The 26,494-nt window shown below is 41.6% G+C and overlaps 1 protein-coding gene across 7 annotated transcripts in view; it reads left to right on the top strand.

Moving 5' to 3' along the window:
• The window catches only part of ITSN1 (intersectin 1), a 232,559-nt gene that overhangs the window by 89,156 nt on the left and 116,909 nt on the right, over positions 1 to 26,494 (top strand). For all 7 annotated transcript variants that reach the window (XM_066370290.1, XM_066370286.1, XM_066370291.1 and 4 more), the window contains exons 6-11: positions 4,514 to 4,693; positions 6,238 to 6,334; positions 11,162 to 11,262; positions 18,305 to 18,368; positions 21,923 to 22,060; positions 25,242 to 25,354. In XM_066370290.1, coding sequence (XP_066226387.1) covers positions 4,514 to 4,693; positions 6,238 to 6,334; positions 11,162 to 11,262; positions 18,305 to 18,368; positions 21,923 to 22,060; positions 25,242 to 25,354 — 693 coding nt within the window. The remainder of the gene's footprint in view (positions 1 to 4,513; positions 4,694 to 6,237; positions 6,335 to 11,161; positions 11,263 to 18,304; positions 18,369 to 21,922; positions 22,061 to 25,241; positions 25,355 to 26,494) is intronic.

Here is a 26,494-nt window from a genome sequence, read left to right as displayed (position 1 = left end):
GCAGCAGGGCCGCCATGTCTTGCTCATCCCCATGTTCCCAGCAGCTTGCCCAGGGGAGCCCCGCTGGCTCCTGGAGGCGCTCCGAGTGCCCGCGCCCTCCTCCTCCAGGGTGTGCACACACAGCCCCTTTCTTCTTTCACTCTGCACCCGACAATTTTGAAAGAAGTTATTTTTCTTTGATTTTTAAAAAATTGTGTTTATTTATTTTTAGCAAGAGTCCATGATTTTAATTGAGGCAAATCAATATTTTAAAATTTTTTTATTTGATTTTAGTTAGTGAGGAAGGGGGGAGAGAGAGAGACAGAGAGAGAGAGAGAGAGAGAGAGACTGACAGACAGGAACATCAAGCTGCACTGTATATGCCCTGACCAGGGGTTGAACCAACAATGTTCTGCTCTTCGCAAAGATGGTCTAACCAATGGAGCTATTAGGCCAGGGATGATGTAAATCAATATTCTTAAGCCCCAGCTGTGTATCCTGGTTGCTGGGAACATGGTGATGAGCAAGACATCATGGCCCCTGCTGCTGGAAAGCAAGCAACTAGATAAAGAAACAAGATAATATGATAGAGACCAATGGGTCAGGGAAGAATTCTCTGAGGAGACAACATTTGAACTGACTTAGAGCAGAGAGCTATGTGAAGATCTAGGGGAGTAGACCCCCAGACACAAGGAACAGCAGTCGCAAAGGTCTTAAGATTAAAAACCAGTTTGGTGTGAGAACCACAGATGAGAGCAGGGCTGCTGAGGAATTAATTGGTGGACCTTATAGGGTGTAAAGGCCAGAGCCAGAGGGCTTAGGACCTGATAAAGCCACTACGGATTTGGGATTTCTTTTTCTAAGTGCATTTGAAAGCTACAGAGGACTTTTAACCAGGGGAGTAACCTGGTTGCTAGACACTTAGGAAATAATCTCAGTTATGTGAAGACTGGATCAGAAAATCAGTATGGAGTCTTTTGCCATGGGCAAGAAGAGATAATGGTGGTTTAGAGCTGGGTGGTGTAAGTCAGAGTGAAAGAGAGAAAGGATTAGAGCCATTATATCATGTATTTTGGAGGAAAGGTAAATCAAGTTTTGTCCGTGTTAAGTTTGAGAGGCCTAGTAGAGCTCTAAGTTGAGATGTTGAGCAGGCAGATGAATCCGTGTCTGGAACTCAGAGCAGGGACCCATCAGCTCTGGGAGAGTGTGAGTGTGGGTGGCACTGCAGGCCCTGGGACTGGATGGGAGAGCTACAGAGGAAGTATGGCTGGACAGGCAGACGACCGAGGACCATGCCCTGGCAAGCTGTGAAGCTACAGATGTTGCAGGTCTCGTGAAAGACTGGTGTCCTGGTAGCCAAAACAAGTGTTTCAAGAAGGAGGGAGCACTCATTGAGTTGCTTCCAAGAGAGTAAGAATAGGACAGAAGAGTGGTTGGATTTGACAAGATAAGTTTGTAGATGACCTTGATGAGCAGTTTTATTGGAGTTGTAGGAACTAAAGCCTTATTGGAGGCTCGGAGGAGGGGAGAGTCTAACTGAAGGGAAACAAAGTTGGAGGAGCAGGGTACTACAGGGTGGTGTGTTAGGATGGTAGTTAGAGTAGGGGGACTCGGTGATGCAGGGGAGATTCTCAACAATGAAGATTTTGCACACTCAAGAGGGATGGCTTCCCTACAGCCTTAAGTGGATATATATATTTAGTTAGAAATGTACAGAAAATATTCATTCAGAAAAGGTAGTCAGCCAGTTGGTAAAAGGACATAGTCTTTGCAGTGACTGTTTAAAAGTAGGTCACTTAAAGTGGGAGAATTAGGATGTCAGAGAGCCATTGCAATGACTGTGCTAGGATAAGACCTGTGAATTCTCAAAACTGACCACAGGGCTTCCACTTAGGATGGCCCCACACAGAGGAGAAATGACTGGGAGTGAAATCAGGATTGAGCGGGGCAGCAACAGAGACAAAAAGAAAGGTCCAGACCAAAGAGGGGGAGGAGAACAGAGACTGGAAGTCCCAGGAAGCATGGCTCACGTAAAAATGAGCCACAGGCGGTAGCCGGCAAGGTCAAAGCCCACACAAAGTTATTATTAGAAAAAGAACAACAAAGAGCCAAATAACACCCCCATGGACAATGACTGCACACCAGTAACCTTACTATTTCAAAACGAGCTGAAAGATACTAAGAAAATGATGCAAGTCATGAAAGACCAACAAATCAGAATTTTAAAATTTCAGAAATGAAGTGACAAAATTCAGGAAAGGGTGAGAAATAAAAGAAAAATTCATTTCAGAAATGAAGTCTAAACTAGGAGCAACACAGGAAATACAGTTTGAAGAGAAATAGGAGGTAAAAAGAGGAAGATTTCAAAAATTAAAAGAAAATTTAAAAAGAGAAAGGGTTTGAGAAAAAGTAGCAAATACTAAAGCAGAGAAAGTTGAATATGTGGCTAGCTGGAGTCCCTGAAGAAGAAAACCAAAGCAGGGAATGGGACACCTATTAAGTAGGTCAGGGCAGCTTTCTTCAGATAAAGGGTTCGAGACCATTATTGAAAGAGTATAGCATGTGCCTGAGAATATTGACTTGGAGAGACCAGCCCTAAACTGAATTCTAGTAAAACAGTGATTTGGGCATGTAGACAAAGAAAGCACATAACTCATCCGAGAGCCATTTGGAATATCTTCAGAATTTTTCACAGCAGTGCTGTATGTGCCAGAAGGAAAATAGAATAATGTATGTAGGATTCTCAAGGAAAGGAGGAACCAAGACTTTTGTGTCCCAAAATACTACACCAACCAGTTTTAACTCTCTCAACACTTGGTATCTTATAATTAAATGCAATTCTGATACTAGCTACCTGGAGTTAGCATCAGATTCCATAGGTTTAAGGGCTCAGTCTGCAAGACTGTCCTCACACGAGTCACAAGTAGTGGGCCCCTAGGTTCTCCGTACTTCTGTGTGACTTGACTACAAAGTCAGAGGTTCCCACAAACCGTTTTCCCCTTTTCTATAATTTGCTAGAACAATTCACAAAACTCAGGGAAACAGTTACATTTCTGGTTTGTTGTAAAGGATGTTGTGCAGGACACAGGCGGACAGCCTGAAGAAGAGGTGTACAGGGAGGGGTCTGGAGGGCTTAGTGCAGGAGTGCGGGTGAGGTAGGGGTGCCACTCTCCAGCACGTGGGTACGTTCAGCAGCCTGGAAGCGCTGCAAACCCTGTTGTGTTGGCGTTTTTAATGGGGGTTTTGTTATGGAGGCATGATTGATTCAATCACTGGCCATTGATTATCTCAAACTCTAGACCAGGGGTAGTCAACCTTTTCATACCTACCGCCCACTTTTGTATCTCTGTTAGTAGTAAAATTTTCTAACCGCCCGCTGGTTCCACAGTAATGGTGATTTATAAAGTAGGGAAGTAACTTTACTTTTTAAAATCTATAAAGCAGAGTTACAGCAAGTTAAAGCATAAAATAATAATTACTTACCAAGTACTTTATGTCGAATTTTCGCTATTTGGCAGAATAAATCTTTATAAAACAACTTACTATAGTTAAATCTATCTTTTTATTTATACTTTGGTTGCTCCACTACCGCCCACCATGAAAGCTGGAACGCTCACTAGTGGGCGGTAGGGACCAGGTTGACTACCACTGCCCTAGACCCTCTCCTCTCCCCTGAGGTCTGTGAGGAATAGGGGTAGGGTGGGACTTTTTGTCCTCTAATCATGCCTTGGTATTTCCTGTTACCAGGTCCCATCCTGCCACTGTTTAGGGGACCCCCCCCCCCACCAGCCAGTGCATTGGAATACAGAAAGACACTCATCCCTCCAGAGACTCCATGGGTCTGAGAGTTCTTGTATCAGGAACCAGGGACCAAGACCAAATATTTTAGCAAAAGATGTTCCTATCCTTCAGGAAATTACATAGGGTTCAGCAGCTGTAACTGGAAGTGGACGAAGATGGGATGTCTTTTTCTTATTATGTCCCAGTATCACGAGTTGAGACAAACAAAAAAGGAAGGAAATGTTCATTTTAGTTCTATCATGTCTTTATATTTTTGGTTGGAATACTTCTAAGTAGAAACTTCCCCATCAAATATTTGGTTACATTGTGGTTCAGTATGTAAAGGAAAGGCAGGCTAAATATTTGGTTTATTCCCCCCCACCACCTTTAGTTCCTAGCTTTCAAAATAAATTGATTACCCACAGTGACCAATTAGAGTTTTTAAGTGTATTTGTTTTTTAATGCCATTATGAATGAATGAATGACTGTCATTCTCTTTGGTGGTTTCCACTTCCTTGCAGTTGTTACTCTGATTTACCCTTAGCTGTGGCCAGTAGATCTGTCTTCAGGTTGGGTCTTGATCCTTGACATAATTTTTGGTACTCTTCAAAATGATCAATGTGAATTTATATTTTAAATAGGAATATATTACAAGTGGAAAATTATTTTCTTTTTCAAGCAGTTCTGGGTTAATTGTCATTAAATGTTGAAATGTGACTCTCTGTGACTTTTGTTGGCGCTTCTTCCTTCGTAGGTATAGGAGGCATCGCCAGCATGCCACCACTTCCAGCGGTTGCTCCTGTGCCAATGGGACCCATCCCAGTGGTCGGGATGTCCCCACCCCTAGTACCCCCTGTCCCTCCAGCAGCAGTGCCTCCCCTGGCCAACGGGGCTCCCCCTGTTATACAACCTCTGTCTGCGTTTGCTCATTCTGGTATGTGACCCGAGGAATCCATAGGCTGGATTTTTACAACTTATGTTGTTGATAAATCTATCTTCCCTTACTAGTTCTATTTAAGTGGCATTTCATTCCAGAGAAAAATAAGTTCATTTTTTTTGTTTAATTCCTCATTTTTTTTAACATCTCAAATGGTATGTGCAAGGCCAGAGGGAGGGATAGGAGGATGGAATTAGGGAGCTTTGTGTACTGTGTACAAAGATGAACTCAGCAGCTAACGCCAAGAACATAATTTCCCTTCAAGGGCTTGACAAAAGCCACTGAAGTTTTAGTAGTGTTTGAACATGTTTGTATTTCCATGTATCAGTTACTGTTTTTCTTCAGCTGCTCTGAATTGCTAATAAATAAGCCAATCCCTTCCGGGTAGAATTATAGGGGGGCAGAGGGGTGGAGCTGGAGAACATTGCTTTTCGTTATTGTTAAAGAGGTGGAATGAACTAGGCAGACAGGGGTAGGAATTCTGTTAAATGAAAAAATACACTGCTCACAAAAATTGGGGATATTTTATCACTTCATATTCATTTGGAAATATCCCTTAATTTTTGTGAGCAGTATAGATTATGGTCATAATATATATACTTGCTTAATTGAAGAAAAGGATTAAATATTCCTGGTTTAATTTTGAGACTTTATCCATAAAGTCTTTTTCCCTTTAATTTAAGGAAAGCATCAAGCATAGATGCCGTAGTCTAACAAACCTTACTGAATTCACACTGATATGCAAAGTATATATATTTTTTAAAGTATTGTGGATATGTTTGAGCAAATTCAGTGGTGATAACTGTGGGGTTTACATCGGTCAGGATGTGTCTTTACATTACAGCCAAAGAACCTAAATGTACCTCTTTTTGTCACATGTAGTTCATCTTTCATGTGTGAGCACAAGTGCAGATGTGACAGCAGCCAAGAAAGTGCTTACAATTATTTTTCCAGTAATGTCAGAATCCACGCACCGTCCTGTTTGCTTTTGTGGTTCATGGCACATGTTGCAAGACATTAGGCAAGGAGGAGGGGAATGTGGCTGGGGCTCCAAGTTCTTTCCCTGATGCACAGCCAACCAGCCTCAGTGAGAATCAGACACAAAAGCTGACCCTCCCTAGCGTCACATGTTATCTGGCCAAGACTGCAAGTCTGACTTCTTGGTTCTTACATCTGGGACTTTACTTGAGCATTTTTCTGTGTAGTCAGGAATATGCCATCCATATAGTTAAGCTGTTCCTTCTTTAACTGTTAACAGATCCTATATGATACTAAAATATGATACTAAATATTTAATGGAAAGTAAAATCTTATGGATGTAAACATTAAGGTGTATCATTAGGAACAAGTCTATCTAGAAACATTTCTGGCAAGAGGGTGGGAAGCAACATGGGAATAACTCTTTCTGAGTTCTGGATGGGAAGGAGGGAGGCATAATTTCTGCCTCAAGCTTGATGACTATGCATTTTAATTTTTGTAAATAGGGGAAGTTTCTTATCTTTGTAGAATTAAATTTATTCAACATTTATTTATTTTTACAGCAGCCACATTGCCAAAGAGTTCTTCTTTTAGTAGGTCTGGTCCTGGGACACAATTAAACACTAAATTACAGAAGGCACAATCATTTGATGTGGCTAGGTAAGTCTGCTTGTTTTTAAAAGAGCAGTTTGATTTAAATTATTATTTGATTAACTCCTAAATGTGAAAATGAATGAGCTATATTCTTTATTATCTTTTACTTTGTTAAATGGCAAAAATTTTCTCAATTCTAGATAATGCTACTAGGTTTTATCATTTGTTTGTTTCAGAGATGACAGAATCAAGGATGTGATGTTTCCTTTAAAGGTTTTTTTTAAGAGGATAATAAGCCCTGACCAGCTGGTTCAGCAGTAGAGCATAAGCCCGGCATATAGAAGTCCCAGGTTCGATAGTACGATTCCTGGCCAGGACACACAGGAGAAGTGCCCATCTGCTTCTCCACCCTTCCCCCTCTACTTTCTCTCTATCTCTCTCTTCCCCTCCCGCAGCCGAGGCTCCATTGGAGCCAAAGTTGGCCTGGGTGCTGAGGTTGGCTCCATGGCTTCCGCCTCAGGTGCTAGAATGGCTCCAATTGCAGCAGAGCAATGCCCTAGAGGGGCCAAGCATCGCCCCCTGGTGGGCATGTCGGGTGGATCCTGGTCGGGCACATGCAGGAGTCTGTCTGCCTCCCCCTGCTTCTCACTTTGGAAAAATAAAAAAATAAGAAAAAGGATAATAAATAGGTTGTAGTAAATGTTTAAAACTAATAAAGTAGAACCTAGATATAAGGACCAAAAGCAAGTTAAGTATTTTGTGTTAATTATTAAAAGTTTATAAGATTTTTATATAAAGATTAAAGCCATAATTGTTCTTACTTTAAATTCTAGCTCAGATAACCTTACTTTAAATTCTAGCTCTGTATAAATTATTTGTAAAACCTTATTTAAGATCTTTTTTTTTTTTTTTTTTGTATTTTTCTGAAGCTGGAAACTGGGAGGCAGTCAGACAGACTCCCACATGCGCCTGACCGGGATCCACCCGGCATGCCCACCAGGGGGCGATGCTCTGCCCATCTGGGGCGTCACTCTGTTGCGACCAAAGCCATTCTAGCGCCTGAGGCAGAGGCCACGGAGCCATCCTCAGCACCCGGGCCATCTTTGCTCCAATGGAGCCTTGACTGCGGGAGGGGAAGAGAGAGACAGAGAGGAAGGAGAGGGGGAGGGGTGGAGAAGCAGATGGGCGCTTCTCCTGTGTGCCCTGGCCGGGAATCGTACCCAGGACTTCTGCACGCCAGGCCGACGCTCAACCACTGAGCCAACTGGCCAGGGCCAAGATCAATTTTTATGAGTTATTTATGTTAGTGAACCGTTGTTACCAATTATGTGGCTCAAATTTGGCAAAGCTTACATGATTTTATTACTTATATTTTGGCCAATCTTGGTTTCATATTATCTTTCATATTTTGTTTTCTTTTAGTATTGGATATATGTGCTGCTGAAGCGAGCACAATATTTTTCTTTCTTTTACCTTTTCCCCCCTTGCATATGGTTGCACTAAGATGAAAAATTAAGCTCTCTTTGTAAGCCCTCTCAAAACTTTTGGTTAACAAGTGAACCTGACTCAAAGGAACTGCTGAGCTAAAGCCAACTCCTCTCAAAACTTTTGTAATGAAAAGGGAATGTAAATGAAGATGATTGGTTGTTTTTTTTTTTTCTTTTCCAAGTGAGAGGAGGGGAGATAGACTCCCTCCCACATGTGCCCCGACTGGAATCTACCCAGCAGCCCCCATCTGGTGCTGATGCTCTGCCCATCTGTGGCCATTCTGGCAACCAAGCTATTTTTAGCACCTGAGGTGGAGGCTCCATGGAGCCATCCTCAGCACTTGGGGCCAGTGTGTTCAAACCAATTGAGCCATAGCTGTGGGAGAAAAATAGAAAGAGAGAGAGAGAGAGAGAGAGAGAAGGGGAGGGGTCGCTTCTCCTGTGTGCTCTGACTGGGAATCGAACCTGGGACATCCACATACCAGGCTCACATCTACCACTGAGCCAACCGGCCAGGGTGATTCCATGTTTTCTTGTCTCAGTCCTCTTTAGAACTTTTGCCTGAGTGAATGAAGCCATTTTCTACTTTAAAGAGAAAAGTACGTTGGATATAATTCAGCAATTCATTACCTTTTAGAAAATGACTTAAAGAAAATCTGTAAACTGAAAACACTGTGCCAAATGCTTTACGTACATTAACTCATCTAATGTTCACCTTCTTCTCCATAAAATAACTCTTATTATCTCTGTGTTGTAGATGAGGAAGAAGCTCAGAGACATTAAATGACTTGCTCAAAATGATATAATTCTTAAGTGATAGAGCTCATAGTTGAACTGAGTTCTTTCTAATTTTAAGGCATGGATACTTAACCATGGAAGTCTGCTCCAAAAAACTCAAGTTACCATATTTCCCCATGTATAAGACACACCTTTTTTCGAAAAATTTGAGGTCTGAAAACTGGATGCATCTTATACAGTGGTTGTGGCATTTTAAATGCCATAGATGGAAGTGAGGACGAGGCAATATATGAAGACAGTGATTTGTCATCAGACAACAGATGAGGACAAGCGAATGGATGGGAGTTTTGACAGTGATGAGTTGTATGAATTTTATGATACAACTTCGGTAACTTTATGTAATATGTTGGTTTTTTTCTTCTTCAAATTTTGAGCCCCAAAATTAAGGTGTGTCCTATACATGGGAGCGTCTTATACATGGGAGCGTCTTATACATGGGGAATATATGGTAATGTTCTCTACAGATATTTGTGTTTCACTTCATTGAGGTTCCATTCCTAGGATTCAGGAACCTTTTCTGAGCACCTACTTACCAGACACCTTATTAATTCCATTCAACCCCCACATCTTTCTATGCAGTAAATATTGTCTCAGAATTAATTGTGAGCAAGGAAATAAACTGAGGTTACCTTCCTCACCCATGGCTTATAGCAGGGGTCCCCAAACTACAGCCCGCGGGCCACATGCGGTCCCCTGAGGCCAGTTATCTGGCCCCTGCCGCACTTCTGGAAGGGGCACCTCTTTCATAGGTGGTCAGTGGAGGAGCATAGTTCCCATTGAAATACTGGTCAGTTTGTTGATTTAAATTTACTTGTTTGTTATTTTAAATATTGTATTTCTTCCTGTTTTGTTTTTTTACTTTAAAATAAGATATGTGCAGTGTGCATAGGGATTTGTTCATAGTTTTTTTTTGTAGTCCGGCCCTCCAACGGTCTGAGGGACGGTGAAGTGGCCCCCTGTGTAAAAAGTTTGGGGACCCCTGGCTTATAGCTCACTAAATGGCAGAGCTGAGGTTCAAACTCAGACCATCTAACACTGAATTCCCAATTCCTTCTTTCTCTAATACCATGTTGAAGGTTTCAGTTTTCTCTGAGGGATTTTGAAGTCTGTCTTAAAGTTGATTTATGACATTAGAATGAAGAAATAATCAGTACAGTATTAGCAAATATGAAAGCTATTAAGACAACTGTGGGTTTTTTTAAAGGTAGTTATCTTTTCAGCAATTTAAATTTCTGACAAATTCTTGGCATCTAACTTTTTGGTTGCCTATTAATGAATTTTTAGTTCATTTAAATTCTCAGGAACTTAGCAGAAAATGATGACTTGATAAGTGTAATCCGGGACCACTTCTGTGTGTAAACACCCTGTACTCCAGGGTGCAGGAGAGAGATAACTAGCTTCTTGACAAATAGGCACGACCTGGAATCAGCAAAATGTTAGTTTAAAATGAGGGAGCTATTGCAGAAGTACACACAGCAGACTAGGCATTGGTAAGTGTTTTTGTTAAGACATTTATACAAATTGAAAAGATGAACTTGTATAGGTACTTTTCAGGTGCTTGGGAGCATTTCCTATGCTTATGAGGTGCATATAATAAGTGCACAGATAACACATATATATGATGGCTTAGAGGTTCAATTTAGGATTAAAATTTTGCTCTTATGTGTGTTTTGAAATGAAAGGAATGGGGCATTAGTTGTAATTGTCCTGGAAATGGAATGCCTTTTTTTACTGTCATTGTGTTTAAATTATTGGGCTGTTAATAAGCCATGGCTGCCAGTGTGATACATGTGTGGGATCTGTTCTGAGGAGCTAGTCAGGAGGTCTGGGCCCAGGGTGCAGCAGGTGTCCTTGGGTCAGGGTGCCGCACTGCTGCAGTCAGGAAGTGAACCCCCTCCATCCCGCCGCGGGTGTATCAGGACCCTCTGAACATTCTTTTCTTTCTGGGAAACTCCATTTGTGGGAATTTAAACTTTCCAGAATGGAATGATTTCTTTTCATTGAGAAATGCATCCTGTAATAGAAGGTTAAACAACCTGAAGAAGTAATATCTGTAAAGGAAGTTATTTGCTATCAGCATTGCATTGTAAACCGAAAGAAAACTGTTCTAGAAGTTTAGAAAACTTGGCCATAACTGTATCATCTCAGTTCCAAGGAGGTTTTCCATACTTTCCTAGATCCTTTAAGAATGATTAGGTTATGTATAGACTGGGAACAGCCACTCAGTGTGTTAGGCTTACCCTTGGTTCTGGAAAGATAAGCTTTATCTGTTTTAAAAGAAATGTTTTAACCTTAAAAAGTGGACACACTTATTTATTCATTATAGAAGGGGGGGGAGGAGCAGGAAGCATCAACTCCCATATGTGCCTTGACCAGGCAAGCCCAGGGTTTTGAACCAGCAACCTCAGTGTTTCCAGGTTGACGCTTTATCCACTGCGCCACCACAGGTCAGGCTGGACACACTTATTATAGAACTTTCAGAACTTGTGGTTCAAAAGTGAATAAAAAGTTAAAGCTAGTTTTCTAGAGTTCTCAGTTGATTGTGTGTGAAAAACCTGGGTAGGCTGCTCCTTCCTGCTGACCGCTTCCTGTCCCTCCTCTTCCCCAGCGCCCCTCCGCTGGCAGAATGGGCCGTCCCCCAGTCCTCCCGGCTGAAGTACAGACAGCTGTTCAATAGTCACGACAAAACTATGAGTGGACACCTAACAGGTATTTACAAAGAAAAATTAACTTAGTGAAATATGATCTGTGTTCTAAATGCAAACTATTTCTAGATGTTGGGCCAAATTTCCAAATGCTTTCTCTACTGCTATTTTTGAACAGGGTTTTCACTGTAGTTCTTATCCTGAGTTCTCATTTGTTGATAAAGCCACAGTTACTTTAGTCTTAAGTGCCTCAGACTTTGCCTCATTGCTTCTTGGCAAATGGCACAGAGACCACAGATCCTCCTGCACACTGAATGCCAGTAGCATGCAGATCAAAGCACTAGCAAGGAAACCATGCTGTGAACAAAAACTGGTTCAAGTTCTGAAGTTCAGCTCTGAAGATGGACTTGAGACTGCGCAGAGTCAGTGTTTCAGGCGGTATGGAGGGGAGAAGGAGCTGGCTGGGGAGTTTGCTGCCTGGCCCAGTCACTGATGAGGAAGGTCACTTCTGTTTGCATCTAACTTTTTCACGAGGAAGAGGCTAGAGTTAAGTTCTATGATCTCAGAGGACTCTGTCATCCGCATCAAAGGTGGAGTGGCTCTCAGGGAACTCTCCAGAAACCTTTCTTTTTTTTTTTTTTTTTAAAGAGAAATTCTGTTTTTATATTTTGAGTACAAGGAGGGGCTATGGTTTGTAATTAAGCAGTCATTTCTCTAAGTTTTTTAAAAAATTGTATTTATGTCATGTGAGTTAGCCATATTTTGATGCAAAAGTAAAATTCTAATCTACTTGATATACAATGGAAACATTTATTTGTGGTTCACATTACATGAAGGCTATGAGTCACCCTGAGGGCAGGTCCATCAAGTTCAGCTATGCTTAACTCTGTTCTCAGCTCCATACTAATTTCCAGAAACCTTTCTAATGAGAGATTAAACACTTAAATTGACTAGAGAATTATAAAGAAAAGTATAATTTTGATAAAGGAAAATATTAAAGGAAAATAGAGACTTCTGGTAGGAACATTAAGTGCAAAAGGGAAAAATGTAACTACCTGTAAATGAATATGAAAAGGAAGGCTCAAGGTTTGTTTTCTTGGGATAGAGAAATGCTGGTATGTAACTCAAAACATTGCATTTCGTATTTTCACTGTCATTTCTGCTGTTACTTACAAGTGCAATTTTTACTTCTAAAATAAAAACTTATCTTTTTTAAAAATGTCAGGATTGGGTGGGCTTTTTGTAGGATCTTGATCCAATCTTGAATCATATCCCGAGAAAGATTTCAGCAATAATCTCAAATAAACATGTTTGTAGATGAAGTAGCGAGTTCTAAGTCAACCCAAATTCTCTGTATGCCCCCCTCTGTGTGTTGTTTTTTTCACAGCATGAAAACGTAGCCTAGCTTACCCACGCACTGAGAATACTCCATACTGCAGTGTTTTGTTGTTTTTTTACAGAGAGAGAGTCAGAGAGAGGGACAGATAGGGACTGACAGACAGGAACGGAGAGAGATGAGAAGCATCAATCATTAGTTTTTTGTTGGGACACCTTAGTTGTTCATTGATTGCTTTCTCATATGTGCCTTGACCGTGGGGCTACAGCAGACCGAGTAACCCCTTGCTCAAGCCAGGAACTTGGGTCCAAGCTGGTGAGCTTTGCTCAAACCATATGAGCCCGCGCTCAAGCTGGCGATCTCAGGGTCTTAAACCTGGGTCCTCCACATCCCAGTCCGATGCTCTTTCCACTGTGCCACCACCTGGTCAGGCCATACTATAGTTTTATGTACTGTTTAGCATGGTTTGTTTGATGCCAGTGCTCCATACAGAACCAGAACTGCATTGCCAGTGAATCTGAAAACAGTTTTTCAGAGCACTGCTGGTATTTGCTGTGAGATAATGGAAATAGCATTCAGATGCAACGTGGAGTAGAAATTCCCTCTTGGTAGGATGTGTGTTTTCTGACTGAAATGCAGCCTCTCCAACGCAAAGATAGTGACCCAGGCACCTGAGTATGTAGAGCGATTACTGTCTGAAGCAGAAAATAAAGTGGGAAATATGGTAGAAAGAGCAGATTTTGCTAATGTTTATCTGCATACTTATTACTGTTTTTTCCTGTCAAGAATTTAAGGTGGGCCCTGGCCGGTTGGCTCAGTGGTAGAGCGTCGGCCTGGCGTGCAGAAGTCCCGGGTTCGATTCCCGGCCAGGGCACACAGGAGAAGCGCCCATCTGCTTCTCCACCCCTCCCCCTCTCCTTCCTCTCTGTCTCTCTCTTCCCCTCCCGCAGCCGAGGCTCCATTGGAGCAAAAATGGCCCAGGCGCTGGGGATGGCTCCTTGGCCTCTGCCCCAGGCGCTAGAGTGGCTCTGGTCGCAAGAGAGCGACGCCCTGGAGGGGCAGAGCATCGCCCCCTGGTGGGCGTGCCAGGTGGATCCCGGTCAGGCACATGCGGGAGTCTGTCTGACTGTCTCTCCCCATTTCTAGCTTCAGAAAAATACAAAAAAAAAAAAAAAAAAGAATTTAAGGTGGGCATTGTATTTTCAAATTATATTTTTATATAGTCATATCAGATAGAATAATTTATCACGGTAAATTTAAAAATAGAAATAAATAAATTTCAGTTTTTTGTTTGTGAAATCAATGTAAGGGCATGTTTTAGGCCAAATAAGAACGTTTATGGAAGCAGAGCTTGTTAGTTGAGATGGATGAGACACAAAGACCATTGTCACGATCATAATTCCCAAAATTATAATGTGAATCCTGAACCCCCAAAGCAGTTACTCAGTCAGCTTAAGGATAAGAAGAATAGTTGAGAAAAGGTCCCAGACTATAAAGAGGCCCAAGTGAAATAAGTAATTTAATATTCTTAATCTCTTATTTTTCTTCCTTATTGTTTCTTTTTGTAAGTTCTTGTTTTAGAGGAACTTAAAATTTAAAGGCATTTTTACAACTTGCACATAATTGTAATTTCTTAATCTAGTGATTTTCAACGTTTTTTATCTCGTGGCACACATAAATTATTTACTGAAGTCTGCGAGATACAAAAGAAATATTTTTAGCCAATCTGAGAGAGAAAATAAAGTATAATTTTGATTCATTCACACCAGGCCGCTGTTGTGTTGGCTCTCATAATATTTTATTTAACTATCTAAGGGAGAAGAGGTCCATGCCCCTGACCAAACAGTCAGGTACTGCATGTTTTATAATTCTTGGGGTACCCCAGTTGAAAATCACTGTCATAATCCTTGGAGATGTGATATCCCAGTGTCATGAATACCAGTTTAGTACAGGAGTATTAACGTTGTGATATCAATTAGAGGACAATCTGGGTCATCCTTACGTTGTCAGTTTCACTCAAAGTTGTTCCACATGTTTTGGTGGAGAGTGGATCAGCGAACCAAGAAGTGCTCGCGCCCTGCAGTTGGGCTGAACTGTGCTGCAGCCTGTGTCAGGTGCCCGCCGTCAGGGTGCCACTAGCACTTAGAAGCATTCCTCATCACCCTGGGATTTACTTTCACCTCTCTTTGTGGGTGCCCTCAGACTGTGGCTACATCTTTGAGAGTAGGTTGTGAGCATATGAATGCCATTGATTGGTGCAGAGCAGAAGAAAGTGAGAACCTGAGCTTGTCCACTGTGGGGGTGAAGCTAATGTAGTGGTGGCACAGTTTCCCCTGTTGATACCTGAGTTGATTTTGCTGATTCATTTCGTTAGGTGAGTGCCCCTTGTCCCTTCACGACTTGGTGTTCCACAGCCTTGTCTTAGGACATATGGAGTCAACTATTAGAATTGCAAAGGCAGTTGTGAGCTCCTCATGGAGAGTTTAATACATTTTTTCTGTAAAAAGCCAAATAGTAAAGTTTTTAGGCTTGCAGCTATCCACTGATACAGCTATTCAACTTTGCCATTTTAGTGGGAGCAGCCATGTATCACTTAAATGAATAGACATGGCTTTGTTTCAATAAACTTTATTTACAGAAATGGTGGCAAGCTGAATGTGCTTGCAGGCTATGGTTTGGCATTCCCTGTTCTAGATCACTTCCTTCATTTCAGAGATGAGGGAACCTTCTCTTAGAGAGTGTCATGTCACATTAGGGGGTCGGAAGACAGGACTGCAATCCATGTCTTGTGATGCCCACGTCCAGGGCTAATTCTTTTCATTTGTTGTTATACTTTTTATAAGGAATAGGTGAAATATTAACTTTTTTTATATAGCTCTGAAGTGGGGAGAATTATTACAAGTATAAATTAAAGCATTCAATAAAGTTCTGCTGATTCAACTTTATTGTTGCCCATTCTAAATACAATGTTAAAGACTAAATAATCTGTGAACTTTTTTTCATTCTAATATATCACAGAACCTTTAAGGACTTTCATAATAATTCAATAAAGATAGTTTATTTTTAGATGTTCCCAGTACATACACAATAGGAAGTATACATATGTTCATGTTCACCAAAACTTAGGGTGTTTACTGTTCACAGTAGCTCCACACTGTATAACAGTTAGGATTGTGTTCCACAACAACATAGCCAGACCTAACACTGACACACTGTGCTGGTAGAAGTTAGGCTATACTCAGTGTGAGGGGATGACTGAGGGAAGTTCAAGAAGAGGCTTTGGGGTACTGTTTAATGACCATTTCCAGTGTGGAAATTAATTAAGCTGCACACATGTACACATGTAAAAATACATAGGCATATCTTCATGTGTGCATTTCTGTCTACATTTTAATTTATTATTATTTTTTTCATTTTTTCTGAAGCTGGAAACAGGGAGAGACAGTCAGATAGACTCCCGCATGCGCCCGACCGGGATCCACCCGGCACGCCCACCAGGGGCACGCTCTGCCCACCAGGGGGCGATGCTCTGCCCATCCTGGGCGTCGCCATGTTGCGACCAGAGCCACTCTAGCGCCTGGGGCAGAGGCCACAGAGCCATCCCCAGCGCCCGGGCCATCTTTGCTCCAATGGAGCCTTGGCTGCGGGAGGGGAAGAGAGAGACAGAGCAGCCTGTCTCATCCTGCTTGAGCACTGGCTTACCTACTTGAGCGCGGGGTTGCTGGCTTGAGCGTGGGATCACAGACATGACCCCAAGGTCACTGGCTTGAGCAAGTGCTCATCCCAGGCGGAGGGGTGGAGAAGCAAATGGGCGCTTCTCCTGTGTGCCCTGGCCGGGAATCGAACCCGGGTCCTCCGCACGCCAGGCTGACGCTCTACCGCTGAGCCAACCGGCCAGGGCCCTGTCTACATTTTATATGTAAATATAAATTAAAATATTTTCAGTAATATGAACTACCATTTATTTGAGCACTTTTTATGTGCTGGCACTATGCTAAGCTCTGTGTTACGGTTCCTTAGACTTGTAAATCCAGACAGGACTTCTGAAACAAGAAAACGAGGGTCCAGCAAGCCAGGAAACTACCTGCCCTGGGTCGGTCAGCAAATTCTAGGGGAAGCAGGCTGGAGCCCACAGCCTCTGGTTCCCAGTGATTTTCCACGTGCTTTCTGGAGCCTCCTGTGCTGGGTGCTGGAGCCTCCCTGTGGCTATACTCAAAGACTCCTGCCCGCTGCTGCTTTGTATTTTTGATGAGGTGCCATGTGAAAAGTGAAATAGGTACACAAGCCAAAGTCTGTACATACAATGTTCCCAACCTGACTGCAACAGCCTTGTATTCTGTGGTCCGTTGTCATCCCAGGACTCTGTGCTTCACAAGGCAGGGCTGGAAATGAGGGATCCATCTGCCTAGTGCTGGCTTCTTGAAGCCTTCAGTAGCTCCCACTGGGGCCTTTGATTCCTAAGGCCAGCTTAATCCCAGAAATGAAGATACTTACAAGAGTTTTAAAAAATAAGAGCTGATTTTGAGAGAAGAGTTGAAATTCCAGGAATTCTTTTTTTTTTTTTTTTTTTGACAGAGATAGGGAGAGGGACAGATAGGGACAGAGACAGAAAGGGAAAGAGTTATAAGAAGCATCAATTCTTCGTTGCAAGTTCTGAGTTCTTCATTGATTGCTTTCTCATATGTGCCTTGACCTGGGGTGGGGGAGGGTGGGGCTACAGCAGAGAGAGTGACCCCTTGCTCAAGCCAGTGACCTTGGGGTCATGTCTGTGATCCCACGCTCAAGCCAGCAACCCCGCGCTCAAGTAGGTAAGCCAGTGCTCAAGCAGGATGAGCCAATGCTCAAGCTGACGATCCCAGGGTTTTGAACCTTGGTCCTCTGCGACCCAGTTTGATGTTCTATCCACTGTGCCACCACCAGGTCAAGCTCCAGGAATTCTTTTTTTTTTTTTTTTTTTTTTTTTAATAGTGTCTTTTTTTTTTTTAAACTTTTTTTATTATTTTATTTATTTATTCATTTTAGAGAGGAGAGGGAGAGACAGAGAGAGAGAGGAGAGACAGAGAGAGAGAAGGGGGGGGAGGAGCTGGAAGCATCATCTCCCATATGTGCCTTGACCAGGCAAGCCCAGGGTTTCGAACCGGCAACCTCAGCAAACCGGCAACCTCAGCATTTCCAGGTCGACGCTTTATCCACTGTACCACCACAGGTCAGGCAGGAATTCTTTTTAATTGTTCTGATATTAGCCATTTGTGTAGCTGTGAGTAAATCATTTTTTTTTCCCAAGTCTGTATAGAAATGGTTAGAAGAGTTTTTGCTGAGATCCTTTTGTCCTCTAAAATTCCCTGAAACGTCCCTGAATTTGTCTAATGTCAGTCCTCATGGAGGTGGCAGGTGGTGGCAGAGGTGCTGCATTTAGAGAGTGAGGGTCAGCTTTGTAAACAAAGACCTGCTTCTAATGGAGATGGGAATCTGGACCAACAGGTTACAATTTGAACCGCTGCTCTTTTACATACTCTTTCTTCAGCATTCGCTTAACACGCAGTTATTATGTGCCAGTTGCTGTGCTCTGCTCAGTGTTTCTCCCCTTTTTTATGGGAGTTTAATTTCCTTTTTTAAAAGCGTCTTGAATAATAGCAAATATTGTTTAAAGCACTATGATTGCATGAGGTTGCATAGTAGGCATTTGCGGAACTCTGACTTCCCGGACCAAGGGACCAAGTGACGGTGTGCTGATTCATCTTTGTATTTTCTTTTTCTGGCGTCTGTTTAGGGCCCCAAGCAAGAACTATTCTTATGCAATCAAGTTTACCACAGGCACAGCTGGCTTCAATATGGTAAGGAATGAGAACTTCCTTGGTTTGTCTGAATTGGAAACTTTATTTCTTAAATTGGTATGGCCTCATCAGTCTTTAAAGTAAGACCATTATTTATAGGGAGGAATAGATGGAGTAGGCTTAGTTTTTCAAGGAATTATAATGATTACCTGTCTTACATTTCCCCCTTTTGATTTTGAAAAATGCGGAGTCAGATTGGTTAATATAATGAATTCTCAGGAACTCATAACGTAAGTCTCAGCTCATGGCTAGTCCTGGTTTTCCCCTTCTCTTTCCCGATTATCAAAGTTAAATCTCAGTCATTTTATCATTTTCATCTGCTAATATTTCAGCTTGTATCTCCAAAAGAGACAGATATATTTTTAACTATTTTTTTTTGTGACAGAGAGAGACAGACAGGAAGAGAGAGATGAGAAGCATCAATTCTTGGTTGCGGCACCTTAGTTGTTCATTGATTACTTTCTCATATATGCCTTGACTGTGGGGCTACAACAGAGTGAGTGACCCCTTGCTCAAGCCAGTGACCTGGGTCTTCAAGCCAGCAACCTTTGGGCTTAAGCCAGCGACAGTGCAGTCATGTCTATGATCCCGTTGCTCAAACTAGTGATCCTGTGCTCAAGTTGGATGAGCCAGTGCTCAAGCTGGAGACCTCGGGGTTTCAAAACTGGGTTTTCTGCATCCCAGTTTGGTGCTCTGTCCACTGTGTGACCACCTGGTCAGGCGAAACAGATTTTTTAAAATATGATTATAGTATCAGTAGTCCACCTAAAATTTTTAATAGTTAATTCTTAATTTAATCAGATAGTGTTCAGACTCCTTTTATATTGCCTCATACTTTTTTATGGTTGATTGAAATATATATATATTATATATACATATATAATATATATATATTTTTTAATAGGGACAGAGAGAGAGTCAGAGAGAGGGATAGATAGGGACAGACAGACAGGAACAGAGAGAAATGAGAAGCATCAATCGTCAGTTTTTCATTGTGCATTGCGACACCTTAGTTGTTCATTGATTGCTTTCTCATATGTGCCTTGACCACGGGCCTTCAGCACACCGAGTAACTCCTTGCTCAAGCCAGCAACCTTGGGTCCAAATTGGTGAGCTTTTTTTATTTTTTGCTCAAGCCAGATGAGCCTGCGCTCAAGCTGGAGACCTTGGGGTCTCGAACCTGGGTCCTCTACATCCCAGTCTGACGCTCTATCCACTGCGCCACTGCCTGGTCAGGCTGAAATATATTTTGCAATGATTGGCTGGTGCGTCTGTTAAGTCTGCTTTAGCCTATAAACTCCCTCTTATTTTGTCCTCCACTCCTTGCCTGCCACCCCAAACCGTAATCTCTGTAGTCTAACCTTTGGTGATTGATTCCTTATGATGTTCATTTATTCTTGTGTTTTCTGTAAATTGCTAATTAGATCTAGAGCAAGGTTTCTCCACCTCGGCCCTATTAACATTTGGGGCCTGAGAATTCTTTGTGGTGCAGGCTGCTCTCTGATGCGTTGTAGTTATTTGGTAGCATCTCTGGTCTTTACCTACCAGATACCTGCAGCATAACCTTCACCCCCAGATGTGACCATCAAAACTGTCTCCAGAAATTAACAGATGTGCCCTTCCCTTTTTTTGTAAGACTGAATCAGAGATGAGACTGTTCTTTCATCAGGAAGCATGTCGCCATGTTTGTCTATTTTGTAATAATTTTTAACAGCTGTGGCTGAACTAGGATTCCTTTCATTTAAATGTTAACCAGAATTGTTTCTGAAGAAGTGTCTCTCCCTCTCAGTTATGCATTATCCTTCGATTCTGCCTGGAAGACAAACCTGCTGTCAGCCGCTTACGATCAACATTCATGACATGTCCCCTCTTCCCCAACCTCGGCCCCCTCTGCTTTGTGCCAGAGGGGTCTGCCTTTTGCAGTAGCACAATAATAGACCAGTTCATAAACATCTTGTGTCTGAGTCACATCCAGAACTCTTTAGGTTTGGGTATGTACCAGTATCCTTGAGCCCTCTGAAATACAAACTTAAGAGCTAACATTTATGGAGATTGATAGGCAGTTTATTAGATTGTTCTCACAATACTAGACTGTATTGGCATGTTTAAGTTTACAACCTGCCCTCTTTGAAAAAATACTTGAGACTTCTCATATTAGAATTTTATCACATTATTCTTCTACACAATAAAAAGCTATTTTAAATAGTGAGGATCAAATCATTATTTAGGCAGGTTTCAAGGGGGAAGGCAAATGAGAATTCTGCTGTCTTCTAATTGGGTTTACCTAGGAGTAGCTCGTGGTGGGCGTGAGAAGGAGGAGAGGCCAAGGCAGGGCAGGCAGGGATTTCACTAGTGCCCTATTCTGTTTAAAACGGAGTGTGGTCCTGGCTGGGTAGCTCGGCTGGTTGGAGCATTGTCCCCATGAGCCAAGGTTGCAGGAGTCAACCAATGGGTGCATGAATGGGTGGAACAACAAATCTATATTTCTTTCTCTTTCAAATTGATAAATGAAAACAACCTAAAAAACAAAAACCACTAGAGTGTGCATCTGGAAAATGCAAAACTAGAGAGACACAAAGGAGATCAACGGTAACCAGGGGCTGGGGGCAGAGGAAGGGGTTGACTACACAGATGTGGGGGCTTAGGTGGTGAGGGAACTGTTCTGTAGAACATGGTAATTCCTTATAGACCTGTACTTTTAGAAAGTAGGAATGTTTCTGGGTGGAAATTTTATACCTTTAAAAAAAGAGTTTATGCCACCTGAGGAAATTTCAGATTTAAGAGAAGTTTCTTGATTTAAGGCATCAGCTAAGCCATTTCCCCAGTGTAGCATCTGTATTATTGACATTTTTATCAACAGCTTTGTTGTCCTGCATCCTGTCTTGGTGTCCAGAGTAAAATCACATTCTTGGACTTGCTAGAAAAATCTGTTTACTCTTAATTAACTACTGGAGCAAGTTGATTATGAAGACTTGTGTGGGTTAAATCCTGAGATTAAAGGGCAGAAAACACCTTCACTGTGGCTGGAGGCCTCAGTGGTACACCATGTGGGCCTGGATCAGGGCTTAGCCAGCTAAGCTCAGTGAGCTTGCCTATGTGTTTGTAAATGACTTGTTATTGTGAAACAACCTTACCCATTTGTTTCTATATTGTGGATGGCTGCTTTCCTGCTACAGCAGAATTCAGTGTGACAGAGAGTATGTCCTGCAGAGCTTCTCTGTTTACTATCTGACCCTCTAGTGTGCTGAGCATAGTATTTAAACACATAGAATATGTAAGTATGATACATTTTAAAGGGCTTACAAGGACTGAGAAGAGTATAATTATATCATGGGTAACGTTTGTTGAATGTTGAACACCATTTCACCTATATGGTCTGTCTCATTTGCAATATTAGTATGAAATAGGTACTGTTTTTATTAACTGAGGCAGAGAGAGACTCAGTTGGCCTAGAGTCAAAATAAGAAAATAGAACATTTAAATGAGTCATGCATGAATAGTAACAAGCATGCATTTCTGTGCAACTAGATTTCAATTAACTCTTTGTTGAATAGGAATCTTTCTGACATTGATCAAGATGGAAAACTCACAGCAGAAGAGTTCATCCTGGCCATGCACCTGATTGATGTAGCTATGTCTGGCCAACCGTTGCCACCTGTCTTGCCTCCGGAGTACATCCCACCTTCCTTTAGGTAAGAGCATGTGGCTCTCACAGGAGACTGTGTGCTGAGTGTGTGAATTTCAAACTTTGCTTTGTTGGCTCTATGGTCATTTTAATTCCTGGCAGGGAAGTCAAATATCCATGAATTCAAGAATATCTTTTTATTTAGGTTCTGTGTTCATCTTGGGTGTGTTTCTTAAGTACTTACACATAGAGGAAGACTTTGGAGACATTGTGGGCCTGATTCCAGACCATCACTATAAAGCCACTGTCACAGTAAAGCGAGTTGTAATCTTTCTGTTGGTGAAGGGTCTTGCCTTCTTCAGTTTGTAAAATACTCAGTCTCTGTGGAGCTCAGTAATGTGGAGCTCAGTAAAATTAGGTCTGCTTGTGTTAGTAAAACATCAAAAGATTGGTGATCTTTGTACAATCTATATACAGTACTTGAAGTGCACCAGCAGTTTCAGCAAAGGAAAACTGTGTTTACCTATACATAGAAAATAAAGCAAGGACATTGTGCCTGTGAATTCTACATGATCGAGAGATAACAAAATGCTGTCAGTGTAAAATCATTATCGGGAAGATAACGAGAGAAAATGTTCCTGGTCTGATGTACAGTCCCAGTGGAGCTGTGGAGACAGTAGACCCAGGTCCGGTTGGGAGAAATTGGGAATGACTGGTACCCTCCACTTACACGCACACCCACACCCCCTCCCAGAAAATTGCCTTAAAAGACAAATATAAAATCTTACCAATACAAAGAAGAGAGAAATAAAGATAAGAATTTCTGTACTAAGACTGCAGGAAGAAGTCTCCTTAAGAGTAAGAGAAGCGGAGCCCTCACCGAGCATGTGCATGCAGCAGGCATGCTGGACAGACGGACTGGAGGGAGAGTGCAGCCCTCTCTGAGCACATGCACGCAGCAGGCACGCTGGGCAGATGGGCTGGAGGGAGAGTGGAGCCAGGTTGTCTGTGAATTCCCCCAACTGTAAAAAGCACTCTGACACACAACACTGGCAGCTGATAAAAAAAAACAATCTCGAAAACGTTGGTACGCAAAGACACATGCACCCCCATGTTCATCACAGCATTATTCAGGTGGTCAACACATGGAAACAACCAAAGTATCCCTCAATAGAGGATTGGATAAAGAAGATGTGATACAGCCTGACCAGGTGGTGGCACAGTGGATAGAGTGTCGGACTAGGATGCGGACAACCCAGGTTCGAGACCTCGAGGTCGCCAGCTTGAGCGCGGGCTCATCTGGTTTGAGCAAAAAGCCCACCAGCTTGAACCCAAGGTCTCTGGCTCCAGCAAGGGGTTACTCGGTCTGCTGAAGGCCGACGGTCAGGGCACATATGAGAAAGCAATCAATGAACAACTAAGGTGTTGTAACGTGCAATGAAAAACTAATGATTGATGCTTCTCATCTCTCTCTGTTCCTGTCTGTCTGTTTCTGTCTATCCCTCTCTCTGACTTACTCTCTGTCTCTGTAAAAAATAAATAAATAAAATTAAAAATAAAAAGATGTGATACATATATGTATATACAATGGACTACTACTCAGCCATAAGAAATGATAACATAGTGACATTTACAACAACATGGATGGACCTTGAGAACATTAGGCTGAGTGAACTAAGTCAATCAGAAAAAGCTAAGAACTATGTGATTTCACACATAGCTGGGATATAAAACAGATTCATGGACACAGACAAAAGTGAAGTGGTTACCAGGGGAGAGGGAGGTGGGAGGGGAGTAAAGAGGAACAAATACAGGTAACGTAAAATGACTTGACTTTGGGTGATTGGCACACAATGCAATCAACAGTTCAAATGCTATAGAGATATTCACCTGAAACCTGTGTACTTTTATTGATCAATGCCAACCCATTAAATTTAATTTCTAAATAAAAAAAATACATATATACTGTGTTTTCCCAAAAATAAGACAGTGTCTTATATTAATTTTTGCTCCTAAAGACGCACTAGGTCTTATTTTTAGGGGATGTTTTATTTTTCCATGAACAAGAATTCACATTTATTGTTGAACAAAAAAAAATCAACATTTATTAATATACTATAGTCATTCCATCAAGAATTTCTTGTGACTCTCTTTCCATGTACAACAATCTACCCTGTTTCCCTGAAAATAAGGCAGTGTCTTAATATTAATTTTTGCTCCTCAAGATGCGCTAAGTCTTATTTTCAGTTGAGACCTTATATTTATAAGCTTGAAAAAAATTGCACTAGGTCTTATTTTCGGAGGATGTCTTAGTTTTGTGGAAACGGTATATAAAACAATTTTATTCTTTTTTTTTTTTTTTTTTTTTTGTATTTTTCTGAAGCTAGAAACGGGCAGGCAGTCAGACAGACTCCCACATGCGCCCGACCGGGATCCACCTGGCATGCCCACCAGAGGGCGATGCTCTGCCTCAATCAGAGCCATTCTAGCGCCTGAGGCAGAGGCCACAGAGCCATCCTCAGCGCCCGGGCAAACTTTGCTCCAATGGAGCCTTGGCTGCAGGAGGGGAAGAGAGAGACAGAGAGGAAGGAGAGGGGGAGAGGTAGAGAAGTAGATGGGCGCCTCTCCTGTGTGCCCTGGCTGGGAATCGAACCCGGGACTCCCGCATGCCAGGCCAACGCTCTACCACTGAGCCAACCGGCCAGGGCCTATAAAACAATTTTAAATGGTAGTTTAAAAGAGCAAGGTTAATGGTGTAAAGTGAGATTAATCAGTAAACTTAAGTGCTTTGTTTATTATGGATTTTAAATTATAGGCATTTCATGTGTTTATTTAGAGATAAAATGGAGAGACTTTATAAAAGAAATGCTCCCAATTAGCTGATCTGCTCATCTTCCCTGAACAGGATTTAACTTTCCGTAAAACGGTGATGGTCGTAAAAGCGAACATTTACTGTGTCCTGGGCACTGTTCTAGCCACTGCGTGATCATTCACTATTTAATTTCTTTGGAATTGCCCTAATTTTGTTGATTCTGAACATTTGAACAAGCTTGGCAGTCAGAGTTGGATGCCGTTCAAATATTCATTTTTAAAAACCCTTTGTAACTAGGATCAAATCTTTATTTTCCCTTTCACTATTCCATAATACATGGTATAATCTTTAAAAATTCTTTTTCATAATTTGCTCAATTCCACCGAGACAGCTTTATGTGAATTTGTGTCTTTTTTCTTCCTTTCCACAATTGCAGAAGAGTTCGATCTGGCAGTGGTGTATCTGTCATGAGCTCAACCTCAGTAGATCAGCGGTTACCAGAGGAGCCAGTCTTAGAAGATGAACAACAACTAGAAAAGAAATTACCTGGTAAGGCAGTCTTTACATTTTAGTCACATTATGTTAGAGGCTTTCTATCTCTAAGACAAAGATAGAGGTAGAAAGAAATCTGGCCTTTGACATTCTTGCTGTGTTCCTTTAACTGACCTGAGTCAAAAGGAGATACTTTTAAAAGGCTTTTTGATTTGCATATATGTATATATAGAGATAAGACAGTGTGCACTCTGCTATTGCACCCTTGTTCTAGCTTTTAAATGGAAATTTAATTCTTTACTACTAATCAAAAAACTTATAAATGTTATCTATATAGCACTCACATTGATAAACCTTTAAGGAGATTGCTTAATACCACCAGAAATAGGAAGTGACATTGCTACTGTTACTTCCTCATTTTGTTGAGAGAATTGGAAACTTCTTAATAACAAGAAGCTATTTTATTTTTATTTTTTACAGAGACAGAGAGTCAGAGAGAGGGATAGATAGGGACAGACAGACAGGAACAGAGAGAGATGAGAAGTATCAATCATTAGTTTTTCATTGCGCGTTGCAGCACCTTAGTTGTTCATTGATTGCTTTCTCATATGTGCCTTGACCGTGGGGCTACAGCAGACCAAGTAACCCCTTCCTCAAGCCAGCGTTCTTGGGTCCAACATGAAGCTATTTTAAATGTAATGTGAAGCTGTTGTAAATAATCCTTATTTACCATATAATCCCATCCTGTTATTAAAATATTCTAGAGTGGCCATGAATTATTAACAATGTGATTATAGTTGATACAAATAAGCAAGTGAAATTTATTATGGAGTCTCTTTGTGTTAAGTATTTTGTCAATGTCCTTTTGCTGCAGTTAAAGTGACCTGCTCAGGACACTAGTTCTCCCGGTTTCCTCTTTAAACTAAATTTCTTTTTGTTCACTGATAAACCACTTATTGAAAATGTTCTTTGTGCAGGTGTGTTGAGTACAGTGAAGAATCTTTACTAATATATGGTCTTTATCCTCTAGAAGGTTATAATATAATTGAAGTTTTAAGACATCCATATAAACAGTCATCAAAGCAGTCTATTAAGTGTGATAAATTCCTGAAGGCAGTATTACAGAGGCACAGCAGAGCTTACTCATGGCTGGCTGTCACTGACTGGCAAAGACACAGGGAATTAAATTTCTGTGGA

This window comes from Saccopteryx leptura, chromosome 2 (genome assembly GCF_036850995.1).
Source record: "Saccopteryx leptura isolate mSacLep1 chromosome 2, mSacLep1_pri_phased_curated, whole genome shotgun sequence".
In the NCBI taxonomy this organism is placed as follows: domain Eukaryota; kingdom Metazoa; phylum Chordata; class Mammalia; order Chiroptera; family Emballonuridae; genus Saccopteryx; species Saccopteryx leptura.
The sequence above is the reverse complement of the archived record's forward strand: the minus strand, read 5'-3'. Positions and strand labels throughout refer to the sequence as shown.